Raw genomic sequence first — 21138 nt, 5'->3', positions numbered from 1 at the left:
ATAAACCTGTCACATCTATACCCCTAACACTGTACACCATGAGCAGATTGTTTCATTGCATAGAAGCTTATGTTAGTGGAATGAAGCAAAGGACATGTGAGAGAGGCATCCTCGATGTGGGCTTGGGCCACAAGTGCGTGCTACAGTGCTCCATCATGGGCACATTGCTATCTATTTTTATCTCTGATATAGTGGCCATAGCAAAAGTTTTTTTTATCCCCCTCCTTACGTGCCTTCCCTGCATACACTATTTTACGCATTCTTCCACCGTTGCTCTCCCTTTAGTATTGTTCTACTTTATATCCCGATTTCATAGGTGGTCTTCCTCTCACACCAACTCCTTTAATTGTATTATCATACACTCCCCTGTTAAGCTCTCAGTCTTGCATGCTTTCCTCATGCTCAAACCTATCTTTTTATCTATATATCTGATGACTGTTCCCCCCCGAGGGACTTCCACCTAGGGGGTGGCCACGGGTGGCCACAGCAAAAGTCTCCACATATTTCTGTCCTTACATGCCTTCCTCTCATGCACCATTCCATGCGTTCTTCCATTTCTCTCCCTCCAGTATTCTTCTAGTCTATTTGCCCGTGTCACAGGTGGTCTTCCTCTCACTCGATCCCCTTTAACTGTTCTATCCTACACTCTCCTTGTAAACTCCCAGTCTTACATTCCTTCCACATGCCCAAATCACCCTAGAGCATTATGTTTCACCCACTCTACCACTCCACAGTTCATTCCCTTTGCATTCCCTGTCATACCACATCTCTCATATGCCCTTTCACTTCTTTCTTCATTCCATCTAGTCATACCACATACTTCTCTGCATACATCCGTAGCAGTTTTTCCTTTGAATAAAGGAACAGTAGTAGTTTTCACTCAATCCATGGACACAACCTGTTTCCATGCTCAATTGCTTATCATATGCATCCATTCTATCACACATTCTCCTCCATACTTCAGCATTTCAGCCAAAATCCTATTCACTCCAGGTGCCTTTCTTAGCTGCAGCCTCATCATTGTTGCCCCTTTTTACCTACCTTTTTGCTGTAGGCCCTTGCACATGTATCCTCTTCTTCCCATCCCATATACCCATGCATGCAACAGCTGCTGCCTCACCTTCTTTCACATTTATCAGTGTATTAGAATAGTCTCCATCTACCTTTCACTTTCTCCTCTTGATTCAGCAACTGTCATTCCCTACTTCTCACATTAACGTTTCCTCTCTTACATTCACCTCTTTCCTCTTTTTGCCTCCTTCCAGCACAGTTACTTATTTTCCCTAAAGTATTTTCACTTAACTTTCTTCCAAAATCTTCATCTACTCTTTTTTTTGCTTTCCTTTATCAGCTTAACATTCCACTTACACATATTCTTCCCTCCTTTGCTGAACTTGCACATTGCTACTCTTGGTATTTGAACTCTGCTTAAACATGCTTGCAGATGCTGCTAAGGTCATGAGAGAAATGATAATGATGATTGCAGCAGCTTAGAGGGAAACCTAGACAAACTCCACACTTCATCAGAGGAATGGATGATGGAATTTAGTCCAATTTTGTTCTAGATAATGAGGATTATTACTAAATTGGAAATAGATGACAGGAATCTTTGTGGAAAGAGCTAGTGGGTTGACATTATTCCTAGTCGGTTGCCAGAGCTGCACATAGGGAGAATTGTGAAAGGTGAACTGTTTGCTAGCATGTATAAGAATTTTTTTTTCATATTTGATTGTTGTTTCCAGCCTTAACAATGTAGCTCCAGGAAGACAAAGAGAGGCGTTATTTGTTCGCATCCATTCTTTAGCTGTCTTATGCAATGCACCAAAACCGAATCATGGTGAAGTATATAGATAAAGATTTGTTTGGTAAGATAAGCTAATCAAAATGTATGGCAAAATTGGACTGTCAATGTAGGGCTGGTCATGTCACCAAAAGAAGCACAGAGCTTTGATTGGGAGGGTGTAGTGAAGAGCATCTAAGATGGTACCTGAATTAAGAGGACTGAGTTACAGTGAGAAGATGACTATAAAATTGTGTATGATGGAGGGAAAGGGAGAATGGGATGACCTGATAACAACCTTGAAGTTTCTAAATTAGTTGAACAATATTGATTGGGAACAGATCTTCAAGAAGTGCAGCACCAGAGTTATCAGGAGCCATGACTAGAAGCTAACCAAAAAGATAGAATGTTAAGAAGTACTGTAGTGTTTTTGTGTGGTGGTGGATGGTTGGATTAAACTGTCTAGTAAGTATGCGAATAATTGACGGTATAAAAAGTTCAGTATTCCTGGTAAATTATATGGGAGGGTATTGATTGAGAGGGTGAAGGCATGTACAGAGCATCAGATTGGGGAAGAGCAGTGTGGTTTCAGAAGTGGTAGAGGATGTGTGGATCAGGTGTTTGCTTTGAAGAATGTATGTGAGAAATACTTAGAAAAGCAAAATGGATTTGTATGTAGCATTTATGGATCTGGAGAAGGCATATGATAGAGTTGATAGAGATGCTCTGTGGAAGGTATTAAGAATATATGGTGTGGGAGGAAAGTTGTTAGAAGCAGTGAAAAGTTTTTATCGAGGATGTAAGGCATGTGTACATGTAGGAAGAGAGGAAAGTGATTGGTTCTCAGTGAATGTAGGTTTGCGGCAGGGGTGTGTGATGTCTCCATGGTTGTTTAATTTGTTTATGGATGGGGTTGTTAGGGAGGTAAATGCAAGAGTTTTGGAAAGAGGGGCAAGTATGAAGTCTGTTGGGGATGAGAGAGCTTGGGAAGTTAGTCAGTTGTTGTTCGCTGATGATACAGCGCTGGTGGCTGATTCATGTGAGAAACTGCAGAAGCTGGTGACTGAGTTTGGTAAAGTGTGTGGAAGAAGAAAGTTAAGAGTAAATGTGAATAAGAGCAAGGTTATTAGGTACAGTAGGGTTGAGGGTCAAGTCAATTGGGAGGTGAGTTTGAATGGAGAAAAACTGGAGGAAGTGAAGTGTTTTAGATATCTGGGAGTGGATCTGGCAGCGGATGGAACCATGGAAGCGGAAGTGGATCATAGGGTGGGGGAGGGGGCGAAAATTCTGGGGGCCTTGAAGAATGTGTGGAAGTCGAGAACATTATCTCGGAAAGCAAAAATGGGTATGTTTGAAGGAATAGTGGTTCCAACAATGTTGTATGGTTGCGAGGCGTGGGCTATGGATAGAGTTGTGCGCAGGAGGATGGATGTGCTGGAAATGAGATGTTTGAGGACAATGTGTGGTGTGAGGTGGTTTGATCGAGTGAGTAACGTAAGGGTAAGAGAGATGTGTGGAAATAAAAAGAGCGTGGTTGAGAGAGCAGAAGAGGGTGTTTTGAAGTGGTTTGGGCACATGGAGAGGATGAGTGAGGAAAGATTGACCAAGAGGATATATGTGTCGGAGGTGGAGGGAGCAAGGAGAAGAGGGAGACCAAATTGGAGGTGGAAAGATGGAGTGAAAAAGATTTTGTGTGATCGGGGCCTGAACATGCAGGAGGGTGAAAGAAGGGCAAGGAATAGAGTGAATTGGAGCGATGTGGTATACCGGGGTTGACGTGCTGTCAGTGGATTGAATCAAGGCATGTGAAGCGTCTGGGGTAAACCATGGAAAGCTATGTAGGTATGTATACTTGCGTGTGTGGACGTATGTATATACATGTGTATGGGGGGGGTTGGGCCATTTCTTTCGTCTGTTTCCTTGCGCTACCTCGCAAACGCGGGAGACAGCGACAAAGTATAAAAAAAAAAAAAAAAAAGTTCAGGAGATGGGATGCAATGACTGTAGAACTCTCTCCCAGTACTGCCACGATAAATGATTGCAGAAGCATAATTGCACTGACACCTTTGTTAAAAGTCAAAATGTTGATACTTATTTAGGTAGCTGTTGTCTGCATCTTATTTCATACTTAAAGAGGATGTTTACATGCAGTTAGTTGTCAGCGTATGCTCGATAGTGCAGAAGGAGCTGTTCTGCTCTTGGAATTTGAAATACAATCCTTTGCATTATAAACTTTATTGGAAGAGAATTTAGATTTTTTCATTGAGTTTGACAGCTAAATTTGCAGAATTGGTACAATGCCAAAACATCTGAAAGAAAACAACTGAATATTTCACAGTCAGCTTTAGAATGGCTTTAAGTATCATATCTTAGGAAATTATTGTATGCAAAAGTATTTTTATTTGCAAAATTGCAAACTGGTTACTGGATATCTGAATGAAGATTTCATTTTTCTAAGTAATATCAGTCCTGACAATTTTGGGGTCCTTATAAATGATTTAGGGTGTTTATGTTTTATTTGATACAAGATTCACGATTCACAAGGTCCATCTTATCAAGTAATGATTCATTGTTATGGCCTTTGAGAATCATGTTATGTCTTAATAGATTACAGTTACAGTAACTTCTTGATGTACATATTCACAGGTCCAGGAGAACTCACCCGGTCAACTTGCTGGTTTGGAAGCTTTTTTTGACTTTATTGTCTCTATTGGCAACACAAGACTGGTTAGTAAATATTCTCTAGAATATGAATTTTTGATAGTCCTTTTTTTCAATTCCCATTTGAGAATATCTCAGTTTGGAACTTACCATGACAATGCATGCAGTGTGTAGTAATACCAATAAATAGTTGTTCCCTAAACCTTTTACATTCTTATGGCTTATCCCCTGAACTTCATGTAATTCCTGGCTACAGCTGTTATGTTTAAGAAGCTTTGGTTTAGTAGTTGCATTGATATAGTGTTTGCCCTTGTTTGAAGAATGAATCCCCTTTGAAATGCAGGATCATGATTCATTGATGCACAAGGGATTTTGATATTACTGGAAAAAAAATGTAATGTTAAGTATTTGAATGTGACTTTTTTGTGGTGTGCAACATAGTGGGTGTGTGCCCTAGCATCTATAGTGTTCCACAATGTACTTATGAAGATTCTTACCTTTTTACACTTTACAGAACTTTTGAAAAACACATGCTTTTAAGCCCTGGTCAGTCATATCTTCCAGTGCATGATACCCTAAACCAAGGAAGCCCAAGCAAAATATTTGATGTGGCTTAACTGACTTGTGTGGGTCAACCAGTCACAGCCCAGATAATAAGAAAGTTAAACTAAATGTCAACATTAGAATGGGTTGGATGAGTCCTCAACATTAACTTTTGATGTGAGTTGTAGTGATTTTACTAAGATATGCTTAAAGACACTTTGGCAGTAGGACAGGTCGTATCCATCAACTTTTGTATATATTGCTCTCGCATTTCCTAACACGTTTGTCCTCCAGGCTATGAAAAGGTCAGAAAACTGGTTTTGAGCTATGAAACTGATAATTCATTACTCTGTGACAGATGAAGCATGTATCTAGGGGTATCTGCCACTCACCCAAGTGTATGGTGCTATTGAACCAGACCCTATCAGGCGAGTAGGTTTTTAACAATTGGTTGATATTTCAGCTCTCTGTTAACCTTAGCTGGGATGAGAATGAATTAAGGATTTCATTTGTTTCTAGGGCCATAGAAGGCTGATCCTTAGCAGGAGTGTTGGTACATCCTTTTGATAGCTGGGCTCTTTGTCAAATTCTCAACTTTTCTAACTAGATAATTAAAAGCATGTGTCATTCAAGTTCTGAAATACAGAATGAATTTAGTGTTTCAACTCATAATTTCATTTTCATATAGAGGACAAGTAAGAAGAATTTTCAAAATGAAAAAAATGAAATTGCCCTTTAAGTCTGTTGATAGAGAATTGGGAAATGTTACATCATAAAGCACTCTTGTATATTTCAGTATTTGTCAGGTTTTATATATATATATATTTTATTATTATTTATTATTTTATATCTTTCTTTCAAACTATTCGCCATTTCCCACGTTAGCAAGGTAGCGTTAAGAACAGAGGACTGGGCCTCTGAGGGAATATCCTCACTTGGCCCCCTTCTCTGTTCCTTCTTTTGGAAAATTGAAAAAAAAAAACAAGAGGGGAGGATTTCCAACCCCCCACTCCCTCCCCGTTTAGTCGCCTTCTATGACACACAGGGAATATGTGGGAAGTATTCTTTCTCCCCTATCCCCAGTGTGGTTTCAGAAGTGGTAGAGGATGTGTGGATCAGGTGTTTGCTTTGAAGAATGTATGTGAGAAATACTTAGAAAAGCAAATGGATTTTTATGTAGCATTTATGGATCTGGAGAAGGCATATGATAGAGTTGATAGAGATGCTCTGTGGAAGGTATTAAGAATATATGGTGTGGGAGGCAAGTTGTTAGAAGCAGTGAAAAGTTTTTATCGAGGATGTAAGGCATGTGTACGTGTAGGAAGAGAGGAAAGTGATTGGTTCTCAGTGAATGTAGGTTTGCAGCAGGGGTGTGTGATGTCTCCTTGGTTGTTTAATTTGTTTATGGATGGGGTTGTTAGGGAGGTGAATGCAAGAGTTTTGGAAAGAGGGGCAAGTATGAAGTCTGTAGTGGATGAGAGAGCTTGGGAAGTGAGTCAGTTGTTGCTCGCTGATGATACAGCGTTGGTGGCTGATTCATGTGAGAAACTGCAGAAGCTGGTGACTGAGTTTGGTAAAGTGTGTGAAAGAAGAAAGTTAAGAGTAAATGTGAATAAGAGCAAGGTTATTAGGTACAGTAGGGTTGAGGGTCAAGTCCATTGGGAGGTAAGTTTGAATGGAGAAAAACTGGAGGAAGTAAAGTGTTTTAGATATCTGGGAGTGGATCTGGCGGTGGATGGAACCATGGAAGCGGAAGTGAATCATAGGGTGGGGGAGGGGGTGAAAATCCTGGGAGCCTTGAAGAATGTGTGGAAGTCGAGAACATTATCTCGGAAAGCAAAAATAGGTATGTTTGAAGGAATAGTGGTTACCAACAATGTTGTATGGTTGCGAGGCGTGGGCTATAGATAGAGTTGTGCGCAAGAGGGTGGATGTGCTGGAAATGAGATGTTTGAGGACAATGTGTGGTGTGAGGTGGTTTGATCGAGTAAGTAATGTAAGGATAAGAGAGATGTGTGGAAATAAAAAGAGCGTGGTTGAGAGAGCAGAAGAGGGTGTTTTGAAATGGTTTGGGCACATGGAGAGAATGAGTGAGGAAAGATTGACCAAGAGTATATATGTGTCAGAGGTGGAGGGAACGAGGAGAAGTGGGAGACCAAATTGGAGGTGGAAAGATGGAGTGAAAAAGATTTTGTGTGATCGTGGCCTGAACATGCAGGAGGGTGAAAGGCAGGCAAGGAATAGAGTGAATTGGATCGATGTGGTTTACTGGGGTTGACGTGATGTCAGTGGATTGAATCGGGGCATGTAAAGCGTCTGGGGTAAACCATGGAAAGTTGTGTGTTGCCTGGATGTGGAAAGGGAGCTGTGGTTTCGGGCATTATTGCATGACAGCTAGAGACTGAGTGTGAACAAATGGGGCCTTTGTTGTCTTTTCCTAGCACTACCTCGCACACATGAGGGGGGAGGGGGATGGTATTCCATGTGTGGCGAGGTGGCGATGGGAATGAATAAAGCCGGACAGTGTGAATTGTGTGCATGGATATATATGTATGTGTCTGTGTATGTATATATATGTGTACATTGAGATGTATAGGTAGGGTATATTTGCATGTGTGGACATGTATGTATATACATGTGTATGTGGGTGGGTTGGGCCATTTCTTTCGTCTATTTCCTTGCGCTACCTCGCAAACGCGGGAGACAGCGACAAAGCAAAATAAATAAATAAATAAAATATATATATATATATTTTTTTTTTTTTGCTTTGTCGCTGTCTCCCGCGTTTGCGAGGTAGCGCAAGGAAACAGACGAAAGAAATGGCCGAACCCACCCCCATATTCATGTATATACATACGTCCACACACGCAAATACACATACCTACACAGCTTTCCATGGTTTACCCCAGACGCTTCACATACCTTGATTCAATCCACTGACAGCACGTCAACCCCGGTATACCACATCGCTCCAATTCACTCTATTCCTTGCCCTCCTTTCACCTTCCTGCATGTTCAGGCCCCGATCACACAAAATCTTTTTCACTCCATCTTTCCACCTCCAATTTGGTCACCCTCTTCTCCTCGTTCCCTCCACCTCCGACACATATATTCTCTTGGTCAATCTTTCCTCACTCATTCTCTCCATGTGCCCGAACCATTTCAAAACACCCTCTTCTGCTCTCTCAACCACGCTCTTTTTATTTCCACACATCTCTCTTACCCTTACGTTACTTACTCGATCAAACCACCTCACACCACACATTGTCCTCAAACATCTCATTTCCAGCACATCTATCCTCCTGTGCACAACTCTATCCATAGCCCACGCCTCGCAACCATACAACATTGTTGGAACAACTATTCCTTCAAACATACCCATTTTTGCTTTCCGAGATAATGTTCTCGACTTCCACACATTCTTCAAGGCTCCCAGAATTTTCGCCCCCTCCCCCACCCTATGATCCACTTCCGCTTCCATGGTTCCATCCGCTGCCATATTTTTTTTTTTTTTGCTTTGTCGCTGTCTCCCGCGTTTGCGAGGTAGCGCAAGGAAACAGACGAAAGAAATGGCGCAACCCACCCCCATACACATGTATATACATACGTCCACACACGCAAATATACGTACCTACACAGCTTTCCATGGTTTACCCCAGACACTTCACATGCCCTGATTCAATCCACTGACAGCACGTCAACCCCGGTATACCACATCGATCCAATTCACTCTATTCCTTTCCCTCCTTTCACCCTCCTGCATGTTCAGGCCCCGATCACACAAAATCTTTTCACTCCATCTTTCCACCTCCAATTTGGTCTCCCACTTCTCCTCGTTCCCTCCACCTCCGACACATATATCCTCTTGGTCAATCTTTCCTCACTCATTCTCTCCATGTGCCCAAACCATTTCAAAACACCCTCTTCTGCTCTCTCAACCACGCTCTTTTTATTTCCACACATCTCTCTTACCATTACGTTACTTACTCGATCAAACCACCTCACACCACACATTGTCCTCAAACATCTCATTTCCAGCACATCCATCCTCCTGCGCACAACTCAATCCATAGCCCACGCCTCGCAACCATACAACATTGTTGGAACCACTATTCCTTCAAACATACCCATTTTTGCTTTCCAAGATAATGTTCTCAACTTCCACACATTCTTCAAGGCTCCCAGAATTTTCGCCCCCTTCCCCACCCTATGATCCACTTCCGCTTCCATGGTGTCATCCGCTGCCAGATCCACTCCCAGATATCTAAAACACTTCACTTCCTCCAGTTTTTCTCCATTCAAACTCACCTCCCATTTGACTTGACCCTCAACCCTACTGTACCTAATAACCTTGCTCTTATTCACATTTACTCTTAACTTTCTTCTTTCACACACTTTACCAAACTCAGTCACCAGCTTCTGCAGTTTCTCACATGAATCAGCCACCAGCGCTGTATCATCAGCGAACAACAACTGACTCACTTCCCAAGCTCTCTCATCCCCAACAGACTTCATACTTGCCCCTCTTTCCAAAACTCTTGCATTCACCTCCCTAACAACCCCATCCATAAACAAATTAAACAACCATGGAGACATCACACACCCCTGCCGCAAACCTACATTCACTGAGAACCAATCACTTTCCTCTCTTCCTACACGTACACATGCCTTACATCCTCGATAAAAACTTTTCACTGCTTCTAACAACTTGCCTCCCACACCATATATTCTTAATACCTTCCACAGAGCATCTCTATCAACTCTATCATATGCCTTCTCCAGATCCATAAATGCTACATACAAATCCATTTGCTTTTCTAAGTATTTCTCACATACATTCTTCAAAGCAAACACCTGATCCACACATCCTCTACCACTTCTGAAACCACACTGCTCTTCCCCAATCTGATGCTCTGTACATGCCTTCACCCTCTCAATCAATATCCTCCCATATAATTTACCAGGAATACTCAACAAACTTATACCTCTGTAATTTGAGCACTCACTTTTATCCCCTTTGCCTTTGTACAATGGCACTATGCATGCATTCCGCCAATCCTCAGGCACCTCACCATGAGTCATACATACATTAAATAACCTTACCAACCAGTCAACAATACAGTCACCCCCTTTTTTAATAAATTCCACTGCAATACCATATATATATATATATATTTTATTTATTTATTTATTTTGCTTTGTCACTGTCTCCCGCGTTTGCGAGGTAGCTCAAGGAAACAGACAAAAGAAATGGCACAACCCACCCCCATACACAATGTACACACACACATGCCCACACGCAAATATACATACCTATACATCTCAATGTACACACATATATACACACACAGACACATACATATATACCCATGCACACAATTCACACTGCCTGCCCCTATTCATTCCCATTGCTACCTCGCCACACATGGAATACCATCCCCCTCCCCCCTCATGTGTGCGAGGTAGCACTAGGAAAAGACAACAAAGGCCCCATTCGTTCACACTCAGTCTCCAGCTGTCACGCAATAATGCCCGAAACCACAGCTCCCTTTCCACATCCAGGCCCCAAACAACTTTCCATGGTTTACCCCAGACGCTTCACATGCCCTGATTCAATCCACTGACAGCACGTCAACCCCGGTATACCACATCGATTCAATTCACTCTATTCCTTGCCCACCTTTCACCTTCCTGCATGTTCAGGCCCCGATCACTCAAAATCTTTTTCACTCCATCTTTCCTCCTCCAATTTGGTCTCCCACTTCTCCTCGTTCCCTCCACCTCCGACATGTATATCCTCTTGGTCAATCTTTCCTCACTCATTCTCTCCATGTGACCAAACCATTTCAAAACACCCTCTTCTGCTCTCTCAACCATGCTCTTTTTATTTCCACACATCTCTCTTACCCTTACATTACTTACTCGATCAAACCACCTCACACCACACATTGTCCTCAAACATCTCATTTTCAGCACATCCACCCTCCTGCGCACAACTCTATCCATAACCCATGCCTCGCAACCATACAACATTGTTGGAACCACTATTCCTTCAAATATACCCATTTTTGCTTTCCGAGATAATGTCCTCGACTTCCACACATTTTTCAAGGCTCCCAGGATTTTCACCCCCTCCCCCACTCTATGATTCACTTCCGCTTCCATGGTTCCATCCGCTGCCAGATCCACTCCCAGATATCTAAAACACTTTACTTCCTCCAGTTTTTCTCCATTCAAACTTTCCTCCCAGTTGACTTGACCCTCAACCCTACTGTACCTAATAACCTTGCTCTTATTCACATTTACTCTTAACTTTCTTCTTTCACACACTTTACCAAACTCAGTCACCAGCTTCTGCAGTTTCTCACATGAATCAGTCACCAGTGCTGTATCATCAGCGAACAACAACTGACTCACTTCCCAAGCTCTCTCATCCCCAACAGACTTCATACTTGCCCCTCTTTCCAAAACTCTTGCATTCACCTCCCTAACAACCCCATCCATAAACAAATTAAACAACCATGGAGACATCACACACCCCTGCCGTAAACCTACATTCACTGAGAACCAATCACTTTCCTCTCTTCCTACACGTACACATGCCTTACATCCTCGATAAAATATATATATATATATATATATATATATATATATATATATATATATATATATATATATATATATATATATATATCCTTCCTTCCTTCCTTCCACAAAGGCCCAGTCCTCTGTTCTTAACGCTACCTCGCTAACGCGGGAAATGGCGAATAGTTTAAAAGAAAAAAAAAGAGAGATGAGAGAGCTTGGGAAGTGAGTCAGTTGTTGTTCGCTGATGATACAGCGCTGGTGGCGGATTCATGTGAGAAACTGCAGAAGCTGGTGACGGAGTTTGGTAAAGTGTGTGGAAGAAGAAAGTTAAGAGTAAATGTGAATAAGAGCAAGGTTATTAGGTACAGTAGGGTTGAGGGTCAAGTCAATTGGGAGGTGAGTTTGAATGGAGAAAAACTGGAGGAAGTGAAGTGTTTTAGATATCTGGGAGTGGATCTGTCAGCGGATGGAACCATGGAAGCGGAAGTGGATCATAGGGTGGGGGAGGGGGCGAAAATTTTGGGAGCCTTGAAAAATGTGTGGAAGTCGAGAACATTATTTCGGAAAGCAAAAATGGGTATGTTTGAAGGAATAGTGGTTCCAACAATGTTGTATGGTTGCGAGGCGTGGGCTATGGATAGAGTTGTGCGCAGGAGGATGGATGTGCTGGAAATGAGATGTTTGAGGACAATGTGTGGTGTGAGGTGGTTTGATCGAGTAAGTAACGTAAGGGTAAGAGAGATGTGTGGAAATAAAAAGAGTGTGGTTGAGAGAGCAGAAGAGGGTGTTTTGAAATGGTTTGGGCACATGGAGAGAATGAGTGAGGAAAGATTGACCAAGAGGATATATGTGTCGGAGGTGGAGGGAACGAGGAGAAGAGGGAGACCAAATTGGAGGTGGAAAGATGGAGTGAAAAGGATTTTGTGTGATCAGGGCCTGAACATGCAGGAGGGTGAAAGGAGGGCAAGGAATAGAGTGAATTGGAGCGATGTGGTATACAGGGGTTGACGTGCTGTTAGTGGATTGAATCAAGGCATGTGAAGCGTCCGGGGTAAACCATGGAAAGCTGTGTAGGTATGTATATTTGCGTGTGTGGACGTGTGTATGTACATGTGTATGGGGGGGGTTGGGCCATTTCTTTCGTCTGTTTCCTTGCGCTACCTCGCAACCGCGGGAGACAGCGACGAGGTATAAAAAAAAAAAAAAAATATATATATATATATATGCAAGGCAGCAGGTTTGGATGGTATTGCAGTGGAATTTATTAAAAAAGGGGGTGACTGTATTGTTGACTGGTTGGTAAGGTTATTTAATGTATGTATGACTCATGGTGAGGTGCCTGAGGATTGGCGGAATGCGTGCATAGTGCCATTGTACAAAGGCAAAGGGGATAAGAGTGAGTGCTCAAATTACAGAGGTATAAGTTTGTTGAGTATTCCTGGTAAATTATATGGGAGGGTATTGATTGAGAGGGTGAAGGCATGTACAGAGCATCAGATTGGGGAAGAGCAGTGCGGTTTCAGAAGTGGTAGAGGATGTGTGGATCAGGTGTTTGCTTTGAAGAATGTATGTGAGAAATACTTAGAAAAGCAAATGGATTTGTATGTAGCATTTATGGATCTGGAGAAGGCATATGATAGAGTTGATAGAGATGCTCTGTGGAAGGTATTAAGAATATATGGTGTGGGAGGCAAGTTGTTAGAAGCAGTGAAAAGTTTTTATCGAGGATGTAAGGCATGTGTACGTGTAGGAAGAGAGGAAAGTGATTGGTTCTCAGTGAATGTAGGTTTGCGGCAGGGGTGTGTGATGTCTCCATGGTTGTTTAATTTGTTTATGGATGGGGTTGTTAGGGAGGTAAATGCAAGAGTCCTGGAAAGAGGGGCAAGTATGAAGTCTGTTGGGGATGAGAGAGCTTGGGAAGTGAGTCAGTTGTTGTTCGCTGATGATACAGCGCTGGTGGCTGATTCATGTGAGAAACTGCAGAAGCTGGTGACTGAGTTTGGTAAAGTGTGTGGAAGAAGAAAGTTAAGAGTAAATGTGAATAAGAGCAAGGTTATTAGGTACAGTAGGGTTGAGGGTCAAGTCAATTGGGAGGTGAGTTTGAATGGAGAAAAACTGGAGGAAGTGAAGTGTTTTAGATATCTGGGAGTGGATCTGTCAGCGGATGGAACCATGGAAGCGGAAGTGGATCATAGGGTGGGGGAGGGGGCGAAAATTTTGGGAGCCTTGAAAAATGTGTGGAAGTCGAGAACATTATCTCGGAAAGCAAAAATGGGTATGTTTGAAGGAATAGTGGTTCCAACAATGTTGCATGGTTGCGAGGCGTGGGCTATGGATAGAGTTGTGCGCAGGAGGATGGATGTGCTGGAAATGAGATGTTTGAGGACAATGTGTGGTGTGAGGTGGTTTGATCGAGTAAGTAACGTAAGGGTAAGAGAGATGTGTGGAAATAAAAAGAGCGTGGTTGAGAGAGCAGAAGAGGGTGTTTTGAAATGGTTTGGGCACATGGAGAGAATGAGTGAGGAAAGATTGACCAAGAGGATATATGTGTCGGAGGTGGAGGGAACGAGGAGAAGAGGGAGACCAAATTGGAGGTGGAAAGATGGAGTGAAAAAGATTTTGTGTGATCGGGGCCTGAACATGCAGGAGGGTGAAAGGAGGGCAAGGAATAGAGTGAATTGGAGCGATGTGGTATACAGGGGTTGACATGCTGTCAGTGGATTGAATCAAGGCATGTGAAGCGTCTGGGGTAAACCATGGAAAGCTGTGTAGGTATGTATATTTGCGTGTGTGGACGTGTGTATGTACATGTGTATGGGGGGGGGGGTTGGGCCATTTCTTTCGTCTGTTTCCTTGCGCTACCTCGCAGACGCGGGAGACAGCGACAAGGTATAAAAAAAAAAAAAAAAAAAAAAAAAAAAAAAAATATATTTATATATATATGGGAGCAGGGGGCTGGAAATCCTCCCCTCTCATTATTTTTTTAATTTTCGAAAAGAATGAACAGAGAAGGGGGCCACGTGAGAATATTACCTCAAAGGCCCAGTCCTCTGTTCTTAACGCTGCCTTGCTACCGCGGGAAATGGCGAATAGTATGATTTTTTTTTTTTTTTTTTTTTTTTTTTTGTCGCTGTCTCCCACGTTTGCGAGGTAGCGCAAGGAAGCAGACGAAAGAATGGCCCAACCCACCCACATACACATGTATATACCTACACGTCCACACACGCAAATATACATACCTATACATCTCAATGTATACATATATGTACAAACACAGACATATACATATATACACATTGACATGAAATAACAACCCCTTCCCCCCCCCGCATTCATTCTCAGTCTCAAGCTGTCATGTATAATGCACCGAAACCAGTACTTCCTTTCCTCTAGGCCCCACAAAACTTTCCATGGTTTACCCCAGATGCTTCACATGCCCTGGTTCAATCCATTGACAGCGCGTTGACCCCAGTATACCACGTCATTCCTATTCATTCTATTCCTTGCATGCCTTTCACCCTCCTGCATGTTCTGGCCCCAATCACTCAAAACCTTTTTCACTCCATCTTTCCACCTCCAATTTGGTGGAAAGAGCGTTATTGGATTACATGTTAATTGATAGGCGTTTGAAAGAGAGATTTTTGGATGTTAATGTGCTGATAGGTGCAACTGGAGGGATGTCTGATCATTAACTTGTGGAGGCTAAGGTGAAGATTTGTAGAGGTTTTCAGGAAAGAAGAGAGAATGTTGGGGTGAAAAGAGTGGTGAGAGTAAATGAGCTTGGGAAGGAGACTTGTGTGAGGAAGTACCAGGAGAGACTGAGTGCGGAATGGAAAAGGGTGAGAACAAAGAACGTAAGGGGAGTGGGGGAGGAATGGGATGTATTTAGGGAAGCAGTGATGGCTTGTGCAAAAGATGCTTGTGGCATGAGAAGCGTGGGAGGTGGGCAGATTAGAAAAGGTAGTGAGTGGTGGGATGAAGAAGTAAGATTATTAGTAAAAGAGAAGAGAGGGGCATCTGGACAATTTTTGCTGGGAAATAATGCAAATGAGTGGGAGATGTATAAAAGAAAGGCAGAAGGTCAAGAGAAAGGTGCAAGAGGTGAAGAAGAGGCCAAATGAGAGTTTGGGTGTGAGAGTATCATTGAATTTTAGGGAGAATAAAAAGATGTTTTGGAAGGAGGTAAATAAAGTGCATAAGACAAGGGAACAAATGGGAACTTCAGTGAAGGGGGCTAATGGGGAGGTGATAACAAGTAGTGGTGATGTGAGAAGGAGATGGAGTGAGTATTTTGAAGGTTTGTTGAATGTTTGATGATAGAGTGGCAGATATAGGGTGTTTTGGCTGAGGTAGTGTGCAAAGTGAGAGGGTTAGGGAAAATGATTTGGTAAACAGAGAAGAGGTAGTAAAAGCTTTACGGATGATGAAAGCCGGCAAGGCAGCGGGTTTGGATGTTATTGCAGTGGAATATTTTAAAAAGGGGGTGACTGTATTGTTGACTGGTTGGTAAGGTTATTTAATGTATGTATAACTCATGGTGAGGTGCCTGAGGATTGGCAGAATGCTTGCATAGTGTAATTGTACAAAGGCAAAAGGGATAAAAGTGAGTGCTCAAATTACAGAGGTATAAGTTTGGGGATAGGAGAGAAAGAATACTTCCCACGTATTCCCTGCGTGTCGTAGAAGGCGACTAAAAGGGGAGGGAGCGGGGGGCTGGAAATCCTCCCCTCTTGTTTTTTTTTTTTTTTTTTTTTTTTTTCCAAAAGATGAAACAGAGAAGGGGGCCAGGTGAGGATATTCCCTCAGAGGCCCAGTCCTCTGTTCTTAACGCTACCTTGCTAATGCGGGAAATGGCGAATAGTTTGAAAAAAAAAAAAAAAAGAAAAAGTTTGTTGAGTATTCCTGGGAAATTATATGGGAGGGTATTGATTGAGAGAGTGAAGGCATGTACAGAGCATCAGATTGGGGAAGAGCAGTGTGGTTTCAGAAGTGGTAGAGGATGTGTGGATCAAGTGTTTGCTTTGAAGAATGTATGTGAAAAATACTTAGAAAAGCAAATGGATTTGTATGTAGCATTTATGGATCTGGAGAAGGCATATGATAGAGTTGATAGAGATGCTCTGTGGAAGGTATTCAGAATATATGGTGTGGGAGGCAAGTTGTTAGAAGCAGTGAATAGTTTTTATCGAGGATGTAAGGCATGTGTACGTGTAGGAAGAGAGGAAAGTGATTGGTTCTCAGTGAATGTAGGTTTGCGGCAGGGGTGTGTGATGTCTCCATGGTTGTTTAATTTGTTTATGGATGGGGTTGTTAGGGAGGTAAATGCAGAGTTTTGGAAAGAGGGGCAAGTATGCAGTCTGTTGTGGATGAGAGAGCTTGGGAAGTGAGTCAGTTGTTGTTCGCTGATGATACAGAGCTGGTGGCTGATTCATGTGAGAAACTGCAGAAGCTAGAGACTGAGTTTAGTAAAGTGTGTGAAAGAAGAAAGTTAAGAGTAAATGTGAATAAGAGCAAGGTTATTAGGTACAGTAGGGTTGAGGGTCAAGTCAATTGGGAGGTAAGTTTGAATGGAGAAAAACTGGAGGAAGTAAAGTGTTTTAGATATCTGGGAGTGGATCTGGCAGTGGATGGAACAATGGAAGCGGAAGTGAATCATAGGGTGGGGGAGGGGGCGAAAGTTCTGGGAGCGTTGGAGAATTTGTGGGAATCGAGAACATTATCTTAGAAAGCAAAAATGGGTATGTTTGAAGGAATAGTGGTTCCAACAATGTTATATGGTTGCGAGGCGTGGGCTATGGATAGAGTTGTATGGTGGAGGGTGGAAATGAGATGTTTGAGGACAATATGTGGTGTGAGGTGGTTTGATCGATTAAGTACTGAAAGGGTAAGAGATATTTGTGGTAATGAAAAGAGTGTGGTTGAGAGAGCAGAAGAGTGTGTATTGAAATGGTTTGGACACATGGAGAGAATGAGTGAAGAAAGATTGACAAACAGGATATATATGTCAGAGGTGAAGGAAACGAGAAGTGAGAGACCAAATTGGTGGTGGAAAGATGGAGTGAAAAAGATTTTGAGCGATCGGGGCCTAAACATACTGGAGGGTGGAAGGCATGCAAGGAATTGGAACGAAGTGGTATACCGGGGTCAGTGTTCTGTCAATGGATTGAAACAGGCATGTGAAGCGTCTGGGATAAACCAAGGAAAGTTTTGTGGGGCCTGGATGTGGAATGGGAGCTGTGGTTTTGGTGCATTACACATGACAGCTAGAGTGTGAACGAAAGTGGCCTTTGTTGTCTTTTCCTAGTGTTACTTCACACGGGGAAGGGGGTGCCATTTTCATGTGTGGCATGGTGGCACGGGAATGGATGAAGGCAGCAAGTATATGTGCATGTGTATATATGTATATGTCTGTGTATGTATATGTATATATATGTTGAAATGTATAGGTATGTATATGTGCGTGTGTGGGCGTTTATGTATATACATGTGTATGTGGGTGGGTTGGGCCATTCTTTCGTCTGTTTCCTTGGGCTACCTTGCTAACGCGGGAGACAGCGACAAAGTATAATAAATAAATGTATGTATATACATCTGTATCATTGGTGCACAACAACTGACTCACTCTCCAGTCCCTCTCATCCCCAATAGACTGCATACTTGCCCCTCTCTCCAAAACTCTTGCATTTAACTCCCTAACCAACCCATCTATAAACAAATTAAACAACCATGGGGACATCACACACCCCTGCCGCAGACTGACATTCACTAGGAACCAATCACTCTCCTCTCTTTCTACTCTTACACATGCCTTGCATCCTTGGTAAAAACTTTTCACTGCTTTTAGCAACTTTCCTCCCACCATATACTCTTAAGACCTCCCACAAAGCATCTCTTATCAACCTTATCATATGTCTTCTACAGATTCATAAATGCTACATACAAATCCATTTGTTTTTTCTAAGTATTTCTCACATATACTCTTCAAAGCAAACACCTGATCCACACATCCTTTACCAGTTCAGAAACCACACTGCTCTTCCCCATTCTGATGTTCGTTACATGCCTTCACCCTCTCAGTGAATACCCTTCCCATATAATTTCCCAGGAATACTCAACAAACTTGTACCTCTGTAGTTTGAACACTCATCTTTATCCCGTTTTCCTTTGGACAGTGGCACTATGCATGCATTCTGCCACTCCTAAGGCACTTCACCATGATCCATACATATATTGAATATCCTTACCAACCAATCAACAACACAGTCACCCCCTTTTTTAACAAATTCTATTGAAATACCATCCAAAACTGCCACCTTGCCGGATCTCTTCTTCTGCAAAGCTTCTGCTGCCTCTTGTTTCTTAACCAAACCAATCTCCCTGACCCTCTCACTTCATACACTACCCCAACCAAAACACCCTATATTTGCCACTCTGTCATCAAACACATTCAACGAACCTTCAAAATACTCACTCCAACTCCTCTCTTCATTACTACCTGTTATTAGTTCCCCCTTGCCCCCTTCACTGATGTTCCCATTTGTTGTCTTATCTTACGCATGTTATTTACCTCCTTCCAAAACTTCTTTTTATTCTTCCTAAAGCTTAATGATACTCTCTCACCCCAGCTCTCATTTGCCATTGTTTCAACCCTTGCACCTTTCTCTTGACTTCCTGCCACTTTCTTTTATATATCTCCCAGTCATTTGCACTCCTTCCTTGCAAGTATTGTCTTAAGGCCTTTCTTTTCCCTTTCTCAAACAACTTCTTCATCCCACCATTCACTGCCCTTTCTAATCTGCACACTTCCCACATTTCTCATGCCTCCTGCATCTTTTGCACAAACCATCACTGCTACCCTGAATACATCCCATTCCTCACCCACTCCCCTCACGTCATTTGCTCTCACCTTTTGCAGTTCTACACTCAATCTCTCCTGGTACTTCCTCACACAGGTCTCCTTTTCAAGCTCACTTACTATCATCGCTCCCTTCTCCCCAACATTCTCTCTTCTTTTTTGAAGACCTCTACAAATCTTCACCTTTGCTTCCTCAAGATAGTGATCAGACATCCCTTAGGCTGCCCTTTTCAGCATATTAACATCCAAGAGTCTCTCTTTTACATGCCTGTCAATTCACATATAATCCAATAATGCCTTTTGACCATCTCTCCTGCCCACTTATGCATACTTATGTATATCTCTTTTTAAATCAAGTATTCCCAATCATCAGTCTTTTTTCAGCACACAAATCTACAAGTTCTAAACCATTTCCATTCACAACACTGAATAGTCACTTGTTTACCAAATGGTGTCCTAGTTACGTGTCCTCGTTGTATATCAACTGATTGTTATATTTCTTTTTTGTATCTCCCATGATGATGTGATTACCATGCAAAATTGCATTTGAGGACTTACAGAGTTTTATTTCCTCGTGGACTTGTGGGAATATACTTGATCATGTGCTCAATTGTGCTCCTTTCCAATATATGTAACTAGTTATTGTTTGAATAATATTTAGTATTAGACACCTTCTTCTTGCAGGACCAGGACAACGACACGCTCAAGGAGCTTCTCAAAAACTCAATTGAGAAAGAACTGAAGATGACAGTATATAGTAGCAAGACACAGACAATTCGCTCTGTGAACATAACACCATCCAACCTTTGGGGTGGTCAGGGTTTGCTTGGAGTCTCCATCCGTTTTTGTTCCTTTGAAGGAGCCAATGAAAATGTCTGGCATATTTTGGTGAGATTTGATTTAAAGTATATTCAGAAACAGCTGTGTTAGGTAAACTGAAATTACTAAATATCTTTTGAAATTATGGAAATATGGAATCTAGGAGTTCTTATTTTGGATGCTTTAGGACTAGAAGTGTGAATGAAAAACAAGAAAGATAAAAGTAGTGAAGATATGGAATGCAAGGGTAAAACATAACTCTAGGAGAAATTGACTTAGATGAGGTATACATGTACATGGAAAACTGTACAAGGTGAGGCTGAGATGCTTTGTAGGCATATAAAAAGTGCATTATCTAAGTAGCTGCATAATTCCTTGGAAATTTTCCTCTCCAGTGCACCCCTTCCCCACAGAAAAAGATTTTCCTTTTTAAGATATGTCTGTACTATACTTTATGAAAGAAAATACTCATAAAAAGTAGTACAGTATACTATATTCTGTGTTGGTGTGAGAGGATGATGGAGTGTATTAGGGAGGGCCTAGTTTTCCAGCATGGAGGCTTCTTATCAATGTTGAGTATTATAGTTATGGCTTTTTTCAAGGTCTGGTTTCATTTTATATATACGTAAGCATAGTACACACTTTTTTTAGGTATATTTTTTATATCTTGTATGTATTTTTTCTACATTGCACATATTTTTTGTGTTTAAGAGTAATTTACTCAGACAAAACATTTACTTAAATGAATGAATGAGTAACTTTCATTTTCCTTTCATTCATAAACAAACAACAGTGCTGTAGTGAGCATCTATGTGTGGCATCATGCCCAAATGATATAGTTACTGTATATGTATTTTGTTTGATGATTTATGGATGATTGAAATGCATGATA

The 21138-nt window shown here is 41.9% G+C and overlaps 1 protein-coding gene across 1 annotated transcript in view; it reads left to right on the top strand.

The window, feature by feature from the left end:
- Positions 1–21138, top strand: part of Grasp65 (Golgi reassembly-stacking protein 2) — a 36483-nt gene that overhangs the window by 728 nt on the left and 14617 nt on the right. Inside the window, exons 2-3 of the mRNA XM_071660085.1 lie at positions 4427–4507; positions 20112–20315. Coding sequence (XP_071516186.1) covers positions 4427–4507; positions 20112–20315 — 285 coding nt within the window. The remainder of the gene's footprint in view (positions 1–4426; positions 4508–20111; positions 20316–21138) is intronic.

This window comes from Panulirus ornatus, chromosome 69, assembly GCF_036320965.1.
Source record: "Panulirus ornatus isolate Po-2019 chromosome 69, ASM3632096v1, whole genome shotgun sequence".
In the NCBI taxonomy this organism is placed as follows: domain Eukaryota; kingdom Metazoa; phylum Arthropoda; class Malacostraca; order Decapoda; family Palinuridae; genus Panulirus; species Panulirus ornatus.
This window is presented reverse-complemented; position numbering and strand designations above follow the sequence as displayed.